This window comes from Eriocheir sinensis, chromosome 22 (genome assembly GCF_024679095.1).
Source record: "Eriocheir sinensis breed Jianghai 21 chromosome 22, ASM2467909v1, whole genome shotgun sequence".
In the NCBI taxonomy this organism is placed as follows: domain Eukaryota; kingdom Metazoa; phylum Arthropoda; class Malacostraca; order Decapoda; family Varunidae; genus Eriocheir; species Eriocheir sinensis.
Window position 1 is genome coordinate 9,162,218 of NC_066530.1, and position 16,566 is coordinate 9,178,783.

At 43.4% G+C, this 16,566-nt stretch overlaps 1 protein-coding gene across 6 annotated transcripts in view; it reads left to right on the plus strand.

Annotated features, from left to right (window-relative positions):
* The window catches only part of LOC127002002 (protein fantom-like), a 152,831-nt gene that overhangs the window by 79,996 nt on the left and 56,269 nt on the right, over positions 1–16,566 (plus strand). For all 6 annotated transcript variants that reach the window (XM_050867321.1, XM_050867319.1, XM_050867320.1 and 3 more), the window contains 2 exons: positions 1,329–1,487; positions 1,675–1,746. In XM_050867321.1, the coding sequence (XP_050723278.1) occupies positions 1,329–1,487; positions 1,675–1,746 (231 nt within the window). The remainder of the gene's footprint in view (positions 1–1,328; positions 1,488–1,674; positions 1,747–16,566) is intronic.

Consider the following 16,566-nt stretch of genomic DNA (forward strand, 5'->3'; position numbering starts at 1 on the left):
AAAGGGTTAATATAATTGTGGCATCAGTCAGACATATCTGAAATTTGAAGAAAGGGGATGATGGCTTTTACTTGAGATCAACTTCTATAATAGTATAAACTATGGTGGGGCCCTGTGACTAGCAATAAGAAGAGACTGAAAAAAATGTCGCGAGCTCTGAAACCACTAGTCTGAGGGCAAACTTTGAATTGTGAAAAATAAAAACAGACTGGAACTTTTCAAAAGTTGACTGTTTTGGGGAGCTCTGTTTCCAATGCTTTTGACAACTAAACTTACATTTATATATAAACTAACTGCTAAAGGCAAAAAAACTTGCCATTAAATATTTTGAATGTGCTCTCTATTGAATAAAGAAGTAAGGGGTTGGGAGTGCGTTGGCTTGCTGAGAGCCGCCCCACCGCTGCCACCATCGCCACCCTCCTGCACAGCCAGATGCACAGCAGCCTCCATCAACGACTCGCTCCTCTCATGTTACAGCAGTTCATGATCAATAAGCCCAGTAGAGTCCTCAGGGTTGGCAGGGCTGAGCAGAGTAACATGGGTAATGTCACACACCTGTTGAAATGGAACAGTGAAGCAGCTGAGCCCAACAAATATGGTGTCCCACCGAAGAATTTCTTCACAATATTCCCTCAGCAGCTCTCATGGGTGACCCTGTACCAGAGACAGCAATCGCAATTGAACAAAACACTTATATTAATGATGTCTGATTTTTCATTCTGCCTCGCCCGACCTGGCAGGGCATTCGGCACCATCTTGGCAAGACCTGTTAGCTCACTTGCATAATGTTGCACAGCATTACATGCCCAGTGGGTCTACTGAACTCGGGGAGCAGGTGCCCCCCCTTCCTGCACAACTCCCAGGGCCACCCTGACGCAACTTGCCTACTCATTCCTCCCAGCCAATGGGGTTATTTTTGCTAGTTCTGCAACTTTGATCATTTGTTAGGAAACTTGGTAGTTTCCATCCTATCACTAGACTTGAAATTACTAGTTGGAAAAATGCTAGTCACAGGGCCCCACTGTATGTAAGGAAATATTTTTAGATGTCATAAGAACAGTGAGCAATGTTTATTTGTATTTTCCCCTCGATATTTTTATAAGGCCATCTTGCAGAAACCGTTGCAAAGTCCTCAGTAGTAATCTGCCATATATTTGCATACTGTACTCAATGGGACATTTATATCAGTACTAAACAAATGAAGCCCAGTAAATTTTGTGTATTTTACATTTTTTTCTGCCCTTTTTCCTATACCATTCCACATTCTTTAAAGGGGCATAAACACAACAAGGATTAGTCTTTTGAACACTTTTCAAACACTTTTCCAGAGTGATCTTAGTGAGCGTGGATCCTTCCTAGAGCACATGACCCGAGACAAGGAGAATTTGGCCCGCGCCGAGGATGACGTGAAGCAGCTGAAGGAAAGACTGAGCTCACTTCAGGAGGAGCTTCAGAAAGCCAATACAAAGCTCACTGTATTTGACAAGGTGAGAAGCACTGCAGGAAATTATCGGAAAAAGCCAATTTCTGACCTCTCCTTTATTCTTGGGAAAATAGTGTTAATGTGATGATAACGATACTGATTAAATTTTCTCGTCATGCTTGTCTCCGTCCCTCTTCCTTGATGTGTTGATGTCTGCCAAATGCAATGCTGCTTTCATGTAAAAATTTCAGGCTGGTCTCCTGAGCCTACCAGAAAAGGATCTTACTCTCCTACAGCCAAGAGTGCCAGCTCCCAGTCCAAGGGTGAGCTACACTTTGCTCCAGTAACACTGTCATGTATATTAGTAGTACTTTATTGTATGTGATGTAACCATGAGAAGAATAGACTTCTAATTATATCATGAACATTATATATTATTATAGTGAGATTGAATTGTAACAGTGAACTAGCATGCACACAATTTGTTATTGTTACATTAGGGTATCATTGACTGAATATATCCTCAAAAAGTTCATTTTCTAAGTATGGCATCCATAGGAAGTGTGGGCTAGGCCTGTCAGGGTAAACTCTTATATTGATCCAAGCAAACAAACATGGTTTAACCCGAACAGCGTCAGATACGTACGACATACGTATTATTTTTTAATACCATTGAGTGTCAGATACGTACGTCATACGTATTTATTGTATTATTCTTTCCCGTTACTGGAGTGTGTTGAGGGTGATTTCTGTGGTGGTGCCCTACTGGAGTGTGTTGAGGGTGATTTCTGTGGTGGTGCCCTGGTAGACTGATCCTTTGGGAATACTGATCACCCAATATATTTCATTTATTGCCATAACTGGCAAGCCTGGCAGCCATTATTCTGGGTACAATTTTTTTATTTTATTTGTGTGAATGTTGGAGGTGGTTTTGGAGATCGTGATGTGGAAATTGAAGTGGTTGGTGGTTGGAAAGTGGTTTGACAGTGTTGTGGGTGAGGTATAGTGGGTATACTGACGTCCAGAACCAGCAATTTTGTACCGGCATTTTTGGTAAGGATGGGCCACGTATAAACTGTAATTGCGTGAGCGAACACTCTTGTGGACGACTGTACATTGAGTTGAACTATCAGAAAGCTCAAAATGAGTTACTCTCACAATATATATAAGTCTGTGCTAAATATGTCGAGAGAAAACGATTTACTCTGATACGCACTTACAATCCAAGAAAGTCTACGGCAATCAACATAACCATTTCGCTTCCCAAATCGACAAAAAATGGCCCAAAATACCGACTTCTAGTTTAGGCGACGGTAAGCTAAAGACGTTACATTTCTTAATTTTTCATGGTTGTAAGCTGTTTTATGCAAAAAAAATAAAAATAAATTTTCCTCCGACGCTGGGGTGGGGAGGAAATTACAAAATACCAAAACGCTGTACAGGTTAAAAGGCCATTTTAAGCACCCCCCGGCCTAGTTTAAATTCCTGTGGCTTGTGTTCTTTGCCCGCTTACCACAATGCTCTCATGCTTGTCAAATGCATTATGATTGTATAAAAATCAATGAGAGGTGACCTGTAATGCATAAATTACTATCTGGCACCTCTCTCTGCATGACCTTGTCTACTGGGTGACTGGATTAGACAGAGATACGACTTCATGACCACAATCTAGCTACACTTTTCTCCCAATGATTCTGCGCACACCCAGCACTGAATGTCCAAGATGACAAAAAACACCGCTCTATGTCAGAGGGGATGGACAGGGTGTGATGATCTCACCAGAGTGAGTAAATAAATACAGCAGAACTTCCAGTGACCCCTTCAGCATCTGGATACCAGACTCCTTTGCCACCTGCTGGTCACTCAGCATCTGTGTCAGGGAGATCAGGGGCTCCATGCTCAAGCTTAAGGACGCACGCCAGGAAAAATATCGAAAATGGTGAAAAAATTCTCAAAAATACTATCACTCTCGCTCTACCATTCCACCAAGTTTGAGCATCGTAGCGCGAAATTTACTTGCTGTGTGGGCCATTTAAAACTTAAATGTCATGCCGCTGGGCGTTTGTTTACATCATGTGCGAGCCACACAAGTGGACATTAAATCCTCTTATATCTATTTTTCGCTATTATTGTGTTATTTATTTAGAAATATTGGGAAGCTTATGTTCTCGTTGGAAACTCAATCCTCTAGCCTCAATACAAGGTGCTCTCCATGGCGACCCAACCACGTGTTATATTCGTAAACACACACAGCTGATTGTCGCAGTGTGATCAGTTTTGTGAGCTTTTCATGCTTTTTTAGTGGACAGTACATGCATTCAAGATGCCTAAGGTGTCTAAGAAGAAGAGGAGATATAAGGGGATGCCAGAAGCGAACAAGCTTTCGGCTGCAAGGTGGAGAAAAACCAAAATTTCCCTGCCAGTAGCTTACCAGCCACCTCCCTCACCGCCTGCTGTTCACTCACCACCGCTTGCAGCTCACTCACTTGATGAAACAATACTTACTGTATTTTGCGGCATATAACGTGCACCTTTTTTAATTAAAAAAAGTCACGGAATACTCCGAAGGTACAAATTTTTTTTTTTCGGTCTGCCTTTTTCCACCATAATTTTGAAATTTGTGTGAGGTTTTATGGGTCAGCGGGACTCCTAGGCTGCCACACAACCTCACTGTGCCATTCTCAGTGACTGTAACAATGTCAGGAGAGTTTTTCATATTTTCTGCGTTTGAATCCGCGCCCAAGTGTCAACAGCCACTGACCTTGAGTCCTCCTAAGACTCCTCTTGCTCCCAAAAGAGCTTTCAGTGTGAGTGCAATTGGGAGAGAGCTGAAGAAGACTTTTTAAGCATTGAAAGCAGTGTTAGTGGTGAAGGCAGTGACATCAACAACATTGAACTCCAACCCCTCGTCTTATCAGGAAGGCTGAGCCCCGTTCTGTAACCTCAGTTTGGTGGCCATCTTATAGATCAATCTCATTACGGTGATGGTGGAAGCGATACTCAGGGCCCTGAGGATGCATCCCACCACCCTTCAGGGTTATCAAGGTGAGAACATATGGGTAATGAAGGGGGTTTGTAACGGAGTCCAGTGCAAGGAGGGGGAGGGCGGCTGCCAACCACAACAACCTACGCAGCATTGCCAACACATCCTCCTTCACTAACCAGCCTGGTGAACAAACCTACAACTTTGCTCTCCTCAATGACCTAGAGCAGTTGGTTCAGCACCCTACTCGTATTCCCGACCGTCTTGGAGACAGGCCCAACATTCTAGACCTCTTCCTTACCTCTAATCCTTCTGCTTACTCTGTCAAACTGTTCTCTCCGTTGGGCTCCTCCGATCATAACCTTATTTCTGTATCCTGTCCTATCGCTCCTGTACATCCTCTGGACCCACCGAAGAGGTGATGCTTCTGGGATTTTGCTTCAGCTCGGTGGGACGACCTGAGGATTTACTTTTCTGATTTCCCGTGGAATGATTACTGCTTCCAGGATAGAGACCCCTCTGTGTGTGCCCAGCGCATCTCAGAGGTGATTGTCTCTGGAATGGAGGTATACATTCCACGTACTTTCTCTACTCCTCATGCTAGAAAGCCTTGGTTTAATCACGCTTGTTCTCGTGCTATAAAAGATAGAGAGGCAGCTCACAAAAGGTTCCAGAGCCTTCGAACTCCCACTAACTTTGACCTTTACATTTCAGCCTGGAATCGTGCCAAATCTATTCTCAGACTTACCAAAACTTCTTTTATCAATAGAAAATGTCAACACCTTGCTTCTTCTAATTCTTCCCGTGACTTCTGGCATCTAGCCAAAAATATCTCCTCCAATTTTACTTCTTCCTCTTTCCCTCCTCTCTTTAACTCTGACGGCAGCACTGCCGTCTCATCTGTCTCTGAGGCTGAACTCTTCGCTCAAACTTTCTGTAAGAACTCCACCATGGACGATTCTGGGCATATTCCTCCTACTCATCCCCCCTCTGACTCCTTTATGCCTGTTATTAAGATTCTTCCAAATGATGTTTTCTATGCCCTCTCTGGCCTCAACTCTCAGAAGGCATTTAGACCTGATGGAGTGCCTCCTATTGTCCTTAAAAACTGTGCTTCTGTGCTGACACCCTGCCTGGTCAAACTCTTTCGTCTCTGCCTATCAACATCTATCTTTCCTTCCTGCTGGAAGTATGCCTTTGTACAGCCTGTGCCTAAGAAGGGTGACCGTTCCAATCCCTCAAACTACCGCCCTATAGCTTTACTTTCCTGTCTATCGAAAGCTTTTGAATCAATCCTTAACCGGAACATTCAAAAGCACCTTTCCACGGCGAATCTTCTTGCTCTCTTAAGTGACTCTTGGTCATCCTCTCTTAGCCGTTTCGGTGAAACTTTCTCTGTTGTGCTAGACATATCGAAAGCCTTCGATAGAGTCTGGCACCAGTCTTTGCTTTCTAAACTGCCCTCTTTCGGATTCTATCCCTCTCTCTGCTCCTTTTATCTCCAGTTTCCTTTCCGGCCGTTCTATCTCTGCTGTGGTAGATGGTCACTGTTCTTCCCCTAAACCTATCAACAGTGGTGTTCCACAGGGCTCTGTCCTATCACCCACTCTCTTCCTGTTATTCATCAATGATCTTCTTTCCATAACAAACTGTCCTGTCCATTCATACGCCGACGACTCCACTCTGCATTATTCAACTTCTTTCAGTAGAAGACCATCACATCAGGAAGTACACGACTCCAGACTGGAGGCTGCAGAACACTTAACCTCAGACCTTGCTATCATTTCCGATTGGGGCAGAAGGAACCTTGTGTCCTTCAGTGCCTCAAAAACTCAATTTCTCCACCTATCAACTCGACACAATCCTCCAAACACCTATCCTCTATTCTTCGACAACACTCAGCTGTCACCTTCAACACTAAACATCCTTGGTCTATCCTTAATTCAAAATCTCAACTGGAAACTTCATATCTCCTCTCTTGCTAAATCAGCTCTCTCGAGGTTGGGCGTTCTGTATCATCTCCACCAGTTCTTCTCCCCCGCGCAGTTGCTATCCATATACAGGGGCTTGTCCGCCCTCGTATGGAGTATGCATTTCACGTGTGGGGGGGGCTCCACTCACACAGCTCTTCTGGACAGAGTGAAGTCTAAGGCTCTTCATCTCATCAGCTCTCCTCCTCCTACTGATAGTCTTCTTCCTCTTAAATTCCGCCACGATGTTGCCTCTCTTTCTATCTTCTATCGATATTTCCACGCTGACTGCTCTTCTGAACTTGCTAACTGCATGCCTCCCCCCCTCCCGCAGCCCCGCCACACACGACTTTCTACTCATGCTCATCCCTACACTGTCCAAACCCCTTATGCAAGAGTTAACCAGCATCTTCACTCTTTAATCCCTCACGCTGGTAAACTCTGGAACAATCTTCCTTCATCTGTATTTCCTCCTGCCTACGACTTGAACTCTTTCAAGAGGAGGGTGTCAGGACACCTCTCCTCCTGAAATTGATCTTTCTTTCGGCGACCTCTTTTAATTCTTTTTTGGGAGCAGCGAGTAGCGGGCTTTTTTTATTATTGTTTTCTTTTTTTGTGCCCTTGAGCTGCCTCCTTTGTTGAAAAAAAAAAAAAAAAAGGCTTGCTCCTACTGCGCTTCATCACATCACCACAGAAACTCCATGTTATGCAGAGGCTTCGGGTTTGAGGCAAACTGAAGTGGAAGGATGGATTAAGGCCAGCGTCCGGGTAGGAACGGTGTTGCCATATCTCTGGTAAATATGCCTGAATCACTCTGATTTTTATGTTATGAAGTATTGACATGTACATCAATTTTAGACATTCAGCCCCATTCTAGCCCCCAGCCCCGCCAGCCCCCAACAGCCCTTTCCGAAACTTACGAGTGTTATTCTGGTGTTATTATTGGCCCCACAACCCTCATTTTTTTTATGGCTAAGACACATTATGATATGAATTGTTTCTCCGTTGTTATTTTTTTTTTTTTTCTTTCTTTTTCGAAGAAAAAAAATCTGTTTTTTTGGACCAAGAAAATATTAATACAAAATGACAGCTCACATATATAAAAAAAAAACAGCAATGGACATCGGATGAAAAACATTCCTCTGCCATTTAGTTTTTGTTTAATTGAAATCAATTTAAAACTGGCTCCAAAATAGATTTTGAGATATGGGACGATTAAGTTTATCGATCGATCTCGCACCTGTTATAACACACTAGGAAGTGTTTTCGGGTATACGTACTATGTATTTTTTTATGATTATCTACAATCTGATAATACAATCAGACGTATTTCTAAGCATATCAGGCTCCTAGTCCCCCCCTGCCCTTCCTAAAAGCAAGGTATTATCTCGTCAAGTGAGGGGTATCAGAGTTGCGGGAGCATCTGAGGCAGTGGTGATGTCAGGTTTAACACGCGGTCTTTTTGCGTCCCTCCTCTGCTTGATCTTTTTAGACACCTGTCCCATGGCTGACAGCAGGAAAAAAGCAGGATACAATGGGTAAATAACATGCAGTGTAGCGGTATCGAGTATCGGCGAGTGAAAGGCAGGCAGCATCCGTCCCCTTTCAGAGCTACACAGGCACTGATTTCATTGTGTACCATGCCCAGCCATCAGCCTGCGCTCTCACTCACCCAGGGTTGCCAAACTTTCCTAGAAATCAATAGCTGTATGCTAACCTTGCTGTTTTTTCTTGTATAAACGTTCTAGTATGACTTTCTACAAATAACAAAACATCTATCGAGTGTGTGTGTGGGGGGGAACCACTTATAACTAAGGAACCATAAGGAATTTTATCTAAAACCTTCGGAAACATACTCATAAATGGTTTGCCATGACCCACGAACAATTTCAGATTTTTTTCTTTTTTTTCCCGTTTTTTTTTTTTTTTTTTTTTTTTTTTTTTTCCTGCTACCCAGACGCTCACCTTCAGCGAATGCTTATGAATTTAAAGCTACTGGCTTAGGTAGAGCCATGAAATTGATAATGGAAAGTGACCAATTTTCGGGAGAACGTCAGAACATTGCCGCACGAGAACCCCTTTCTCGGTACACCCCCAGGGGTGCCCTTTAGGGGTTAACCAAAAATTTGGGAAATTGTACATCATCAGTCTTGTTTAACCATACATATTTCTGAGATTTTAAGCACTGAATATTTTTTTTTCAAAATTGTTGTCTTAAAGTTTAGGGTGCGCAGTATACGCCGGAGCGCGTTATACGCCCCAAAATACGGTCTGTAAATTCTGTAATGCCCCAGCGGTGAGCTTTTATAAAACCGGAAAAGGCCTAACTTATTATTTTATATTCAAATAGCCACAAAAATATTCATATTTAACTTGGGACATCAAAAGGCATACAAAATAACCCCAATGAGCAATATTAAGTCTGTAATAATGTGCTTATCAAAAAAAAGTTTCACAGTTGCATAGTCATACTTGATAGCCCATGCATTCACTATTTATTGACCAATTCCAGTGGTTCTGGCCTTAATTTAACCCTCATTGCTTCCTCCTCAAAATGAAAGTAACAAATTTTGTCATGGTTCTACCTGGTTCGTGCATACCTATGCCTCAACTTTAGGAAGAGTGCTGCCGTCAGGGTTAAGGAGAGGAGGGAAAGAGGAAGAAGTGAAATTGGAGGAGATATTTTTGGCTAGATGCCAGAAGTCACGGGAAGAATTAGAAAAAGCAAGGTGTTGACATTTTCTATTGATGAAAGAGGTTTTGGTAAGTCTGAGAATAGATTTGGCACGATTCCAGGCTGAAATGTAAAGTTCATGGTTAGCAGGAGTGCGAAGGCTCTGGTACCTTTTGTGAGCTGCCTCTCTATCTTTAATAGCATGAGAACAAGTATGATTAAACCAAGGCATTTTAGCATGAGGAGTAGAGAAAGAACGTGGAATGTATGCCTCCATTCCAGAGACAGTCACCTCTGTGATGCGCTGGGCATACACAGAGGGGTCTCTCTCCTGGATGCAGTAATCATTCCACGGGAAACTGAAAAAGTACATCCTCAGGTCGTCCCACTGAGCTGAAGCAAAATGCCAGAAGCATCGCCTCTTCGGTGGGTCCAGAGGATGTACAGGAGCGATAGGACAGGATACAGAAATAAGGTTGTGATCGGAGGAGCCCAACGGAGAGAACAGTTTGACAGAGTAAGCAGAAGGATTAGAGGTAAGGAAGAGGTCTAGAATGTTGTGCCTGTCTCCAAGACGGTTGGGAATACGTGTAGGGTGCTGAACCAACTGCTCTAGGTCGTTGAGGAGAGCAAAGTTGTAGGCTTGTTCACCAGGCTGGTCAGTGAAAGAGGATGAAAGCCAAAGCTGGTGGTGAACATTGAAATCTCCCAAGATGGAGATTTCAGCGAAGGGAGAGTGAGTCAAGATGTGCTTCACTTTAAAGTTCAAATAGTCAAAGGATTTTACATAGTTAGTAGAGTTAGATGAGAGATAAACAGCACAAATGTATTTAGTAATAGAATGACAATGAAGTCTTAGCCAGATGGTGGAAAATTCAGAAGAGTCAAGGTCGTGGGCATGAGAGCATGTGATGTCGTTGCTCACGTAGGCGCAACATCCAGCTTTGGGTTGAAATTTGGGATAGAGATAGTAGGAGGGAACAGAGTAAAGATTGCTGTCAGTAGCCTCAGAAACTTGTGTTTCGGTGAGGAAGAGAAGGTGAAGTTTAGAGGAGGAGAGATGGTGTTCCACAGAATGGAAATTAGAACTAAGACCGCGAATGTCGCAGAACATGTATGGTATGTATGAACCACTCACCAAATAAGTTCTAACCCACTCTAGGAAATGGCAAAGCCATTTTTGTTTGTGAAAAACATCTATCATGGTTCATGATGAGTCTGGTGTGTGTGTGTGTGTGTGTGTCTTTGTTGTTACTCGATCCACGTGCTTATGTGGTCGGAGTCTAGATGGGTGGGTTGGCCGCTCACGCACAGTGGTGACAATGAGAACTGGCACGGAGGAACCACAGCCACGCCACACCCGCAACAGCTTCTTCCTTCCATTTAACTGCAGCAACAAGTCCATAACTTGGGTAATGACAGCACAAGCCGCGAGAGCCCTTACTTAAGCAGACGACGCCATGTCGATACAGGGCAAGTGCTTTGTTTACGTTGTGGCTGTGGATACGGGCAATCGACCTTGGTCGTGTGTGTGACGCACACATGGAAAAGTTGGATTTGCCGGTTGCCCAAGCTGCCACCAATGCGGTGAGAAGAAAAGAGCCCAGTGTGACACCAGGTTACGGACAACCGACAACTCGCTCCCGGATGTGCGCACGGGCATTGCCAGTAGCCACAATGGTTAGAGGAAAACGGCCAGTGTGACACTGCCTTAAGGCAGCGAGGCCGCTGACCGGGTGAGCACCGTCGATGACGTCATCGGACTCCCAGCGCATCACATGCGTGTTTTCAGAGCTCAGCCAATCGTAAGGCTTCATCTGTGGCTTTAAAACGATCCGTTCTCTCTTCCTGTTTTCTTCCTTTTTCCAAGGTAAGTATGTTGAGATAACAAAGGAGTAAAGGAGGAAAAAAGTGAGCTCCGGGGAGCAGCATGAGCCAATTATAATGGTGCCACTATAAACAGTTGCCTGTGCCATGATGGGCTCGGGGCTGACCATCAGGCCCAGATGGATAGTCTACCGGCGCCATACCCTACATTTAAAAAAAAAAAACACGGGTCAGAACACTTTTTCAGTGTTTTCAATACCTCGAGTTAAAAAGCCAAGCATCAAGGTGTCGTTGGAAAGACAACAATCATGGAGTTCAGTCGAGGCCCTGCAGCTTAACCCTTATACCCCATCAGGCACGATCATGGCTTTTATGTTAGTCTCCGTCACGCCACGATTGTGGCACTCTTCAAATATCATGGTCATTTTATGACACAGTTTATTTATGCTTGAGGCTATGCATCATACATCAAGCCCTGTCATTGGCCCTTTGTTTTCAACATGCTGGATGCTTGCCCAATCACGTCCTAGCTTTTACAAGGATTTGTTTATATTGTAGTCGGGCTCCAGATTTTCCCGCGGTGAGTACAGTAATCCCTCGCCATATCACAGTTCACTTATCGCGGTCTCGCTGTATAGTGGATTTTTAAATTGTATCGTATCATGGATTTTTCGCTATATCGCGGGATTTTGCGGTAAAATAAGTATTTTCTAGCTTAAAAATGAAAACGATATAAATCAACGTAATTAGGAACACCCTCAATAAGCACCTACATCACCCACCTATTTTTTTTTCCCCGTCGCGGCCTATTGCGCCGTTAGTCTTTTCCCTGGTTCACTCCTCCCCCACTTCCTTTCTTTCTTCTCCCTCTCCGTCCCCATATTTTTCTCCTTCCTTCTCATTTCTTTCTTCTTTTCCTTTCACCTCCCTCCCAGTTTTTCTCTTTTAATCTCTTTCCCTCCCACACACACCCTTTCTCTCCCCCTCTCTCCTCACCTTTACCTGACCCTCCCTACCTCTCTCTTTTAATCTCTTTCCCTCCCACACACACCCTTTCTCTCCCCCTCTCTCCTCACCTTTACCTGACCCTCCCTACGTCTCTCTTTTAATCTCTTTCCCTCCCACTCACACCCTTTCTCTCCCCCTCTTTCCTCACCTTTACCTGACCCTCCCTACCTCTCTCTTTTAATCTCTTTCCCTTCCACTCACACCTTTTCTCTCCCCCTCTTTCCTCACCTTTACCTGACCCTCCCTACCTCTCTCTTTTAATCTCTTTCCCTCCCACACACACCCTTTCTCTCCCCCTCTTTCCTCACCTTTACCTGACCCTCCTTACCTCTCTCTTCTTTTCCCGTCCCATTTCCTCCACTCATTTCCCTTGTTTCCTCCTTTCTCACACCCTCTTATCTTTAGTCTTATCTCTCACTCTATCACTCTTGCTCCCTTTCTCCTTCCCCATTATATTTTATGAACACACACACACACACACACACACACACACACACACACACACATATAGTGGATAGAGCGCCTGCCTCACAACCAGAAGGACCGGGGTTCGACTCCCCGGCCGGGTGAAGATAAGTTGGGTTTATCTTCTTTCACGTGTAGCCCCTGTTCACCTAGCAGTGAGTAGGTACGCGACGTAAGGCAAGGAGTTGTGACCTCTTTGTCACGGTGTGTTGTGTGTGAGGGGTCTCAGTCCTACCCGAAGATCAGTACTATGAGCTCTGTGCTCTTCCGTAGGGGAACGGCTGGCTGTCTTGAGCAAGACCCGCAGCAGACCAAGAGGTGAATTAAACACACACACACACACACACACACACACACACACACACACACACACACACACACACACACACACACTCTCACTCGCTCAGAAGGTGAAATGAAAAGGGTGTGGGGAGAGAGGGGCGGAAGTGAGAGTCAGGTCATGTCCTGACTGAAGCCCTGACCTGACTCTCCCTCAGGACCTCACCTGACTCCCTCAGGACCTGACATGACTCTCCCACTGTCCCTCCCTCCCCACACCCTTCTCCTTGTTTTCATCCTCTTTATCTCTCCCTGTTTCCTCCACTTCTTTTCCTTGTTCTCCCTTCTTACAGCCTCTATCAGTATTTTTTTCATGACTCATTCTGTCCCTCTCCTCCCTTTCCCCTTCCGTATTTACCTAATTGTGACATAAAAGAAGTGAACTACGCTCATATTTCCCTTTCTCTGAGTATTCTTCCGCCCTGCCAGACTAATTCCTGCGCGAAGTTCGTATTTACGAAGCAAATGTTGAAAGTCGAAACAAGAATTATAGAATCATTTATTGTGACCGCATCGTAACAACGAAACGTCGTAGAAAGTGTTTATAAGAGTCTGGGAAAGGTCAATAGGAGTGTGGGGAGTGTTTATAAAGCCTTAAACTATATATAAATAAAAAATATATATAAAGTCGCTACTTCGCGGATTTTCGCCTATCGCGGGGGGTTCTAGAACCTAACCCCCGCGATAGACGAGGGATTACTGTACACGTTCGCGATGTGTGCTGTATTTTATCATATTTTTACCATTTTCTAGGCAAGATAGCAGGTATATATGTATTTTCATGAGTAAATAAGTGTTTCAGGCACATGATATGATACATGACTACACATGTTTTTTTTTTTGTTTTTTTTTCCATATTGACCTAGATAAGAGCGGAGTGTGCCACGAGGGTGATGTCAGGTAATGAGTGTTAGGTGATACTGGAGGTTTCCCATCTAGGGGAATATATAAGTTCCATTTGTTCATTTATCATTATACCATAGCAAAGAGCAACTATTAAGCTTTCAAATGATATATAATTGTCCCATTATTTGTTACAATAATTTGACTGAACACTAAGGTAAGCAAGGGAACACCTGTAAACATTAGTTACCCGTTTTTTTATGTACGTAGCTTAAAACTGGCCGCTCATTTTATCATGGGGTATAAGGGTTAAGATGAGGCTGAAGCTGTGCCTTCAGCTGTGGATCTCAGGATGATGATGATGTCATGTCTGTGGTCTCTACTCTCACCTTTGAGGGGTTTAATGAGTTGATGGCTAAAGGAAGTCAGTATTTTACATTTTCAGTGGTCCCTCCCAATGATTCCAACAATTCAGTTATCCGAATGACCTTGAGTGTGCTGCTATTTAGATTATTGGACTTTTAGCGTAGATGGCACATCGATTGCCAGCCCTGCATATTCAGTGCACAGCCTTTGCATTTTTTTGGAAAAACTGTTTTTCTCTTAGAATCATACACCCAGAATCACATATTAGGATTTGCATGTTCACATAACAAGAATGCATATTCTGGGTGACCTCGCAATGTAGTGGTTTTGCAATTTGTGATTTTTTTCTTTTTACGGTAAAGGAAACGGCTCAAGGGCAATAAACAAAGAAAAACAGAAAAGCCTGCCAATTGCTGCTCCTGTGAAAGCAAACCGAAGGAGTGGCCAGAAGAGTTAAATTTTGGATGGAGAGTTGCCTTGACACTCGCCTCTTGAAAGAGTTCACGTCATAGGCAGGAGGAAATACAGACAAAGGAAGGCTATTTTAGAGTTTACCAGTGAGAGGAAAGAAGTATTGATAATGCTGCTCAACTCTTGCATAAGAAATTTGGGTAGTATTAGGATGAACTAGAGTAAAAATCATGTGCATTGTGGCTGTGGGAGGAGGAGGAGGCTTGCAGTGTACAAGTGCTGGAGTCCATAATAGCCAGGAACGTTCGGAAGCATCTAGAGAAACATAGCTTAATTCACGACTCGCAGCATGGGTTCACTAAAGGTAGGTCATGCCTCACCAATCTCTTGTCCTTCTACAATAAAGTATTTGAGGTGGTAGACAGAGATGAAAATTATGATGTAATCTATCTTGATTTTAGTAAAGCATTTGACAAAGTTCCTCACCAACGACTGCTGCTTAAATTACAGGCTCACGGAGTAGAGGGTAAAGTTTTGAACTGGGTCAAGGCCATAGCTGGGCACGATAACAGAAAACCTTATTCCCGATAACCGATAACTGATAATGGAAAACCTTATCAGTGATAACCGATATTCGTTAACTGGAGACACAAATATAGGTGATAACCGATAACCGATACCCGATATAAATCCACAATTCTGATACTAGCTAACGATAAGTCCAGTAGGCGAAAACGATACTGTATTGATATTTCAAATAAAAAACATAGATGAATTCAGATTTGATTATCTGTATTTTAGAAAACTTACAAAACCTGAAAACCACACGTTGACAAGTACCTATGGATGGTAATACTATAAATGCCTGAACCGGTGTTGTGTTATTTGGCGTCCCCACCGTCAAAAGCTGCCGCTTTTGTTTACAAACACTGGTCTCTCATGAACTACGCATGCTCAGACTAGCAAGCATAGACCTGTACATTCTCACAAAGCTTTTTAACCATAATTAAGAGTTGCTGGAAGGCTGAATCAGACATACAGTACCACTACCACCATCCCCGCTGTTTCTAGAATGACACTCTGTACGAGTTGTATTTATATGTACAGAGTGTCGTTCTAGAAACAGCGAGGATGGTGGTACTGTATGTCTGATTCAGCCTTCCAGCAACTCTTAATGTGTTAAAAAGCTTTGTGAGACTTTACAGCGCTACACTTACTGGTCTGAACATGCACAGTTCACGAGAGACCAGTGTTTGTAAACAAAAGCGCCAGCTTTTGACGATGGGACACCAAATAACACAACACCGGGTGCCTTCAATACCATGGCATGCTCACAAACGAATATGGAATATCAGATTTGAGGCAGTGAATAATCATTTTTTGTACAAAGTTAAATGATTTTTCTCTTTGATATAGTAATTTTTGAGTAACAAAAAAATAACCTAGTGTCTTAATGTTGATGATCTAAGTATGAAATCTCTTCACCGAAGATATTTCATACCCCGAGGTTTTTTCATACATCACCGGGTGCCCGGGCGACACATGCGCAGTAGGGAGGAGACAACATTTTTTTTTCTGAGAGGCGGAAAAAAGTAGCGATTATCGCTAGTTTGGTTACAAAAGTAACGAAGATACTGATATATATTTAAATAAGTAGCAGAGGGCCGATAACCTGATTTTGTTATCAGCGATAAAGTATCGCAATAATGCCCAGCTATGGTCAAGGCGTGGCTTAGCAATAGGAAGCAAAGAGTGCAAATCAATGGTAAAAGATCTGACTGGGGATGTGTTACGAGTGGGGTCACACAAGGTTCGGTATTAGGTCCACTTTTGTTTATTATTTATATCAATGACTTAGATACAGGAATTAGTAGTGATGTCAGTAAGTTTGCAGATGATACCAAGATCGGTAGAGTAATTGAGTTGGATCAGGATGCTAGTATTCTCCAGGATGAACTAAACAGATTGTATGACTGGGCAGATAAATGGCAGATGGAGTTCAATGTAGGGAAGTGCAGTATTCTGAGTGTAGGTAGGAACAACCCCTCTCATAACTATTGCTTAAATGACACTCTCATAAGCAGGTCTGGGTGCGAGAGAGATTTAGGGGTCTTAGTGAGCTCTGATCTCCGTCCAAGGGCACAATGCATTCAAGTTAGAAATCGAGCAAATAGGGTACTGGGATTTATTTCAAGGAGCATAAGCAACAGAAGTGCCGAAGTCTTCCTCAAACTATATTTAGCATTAGTTAGACTTC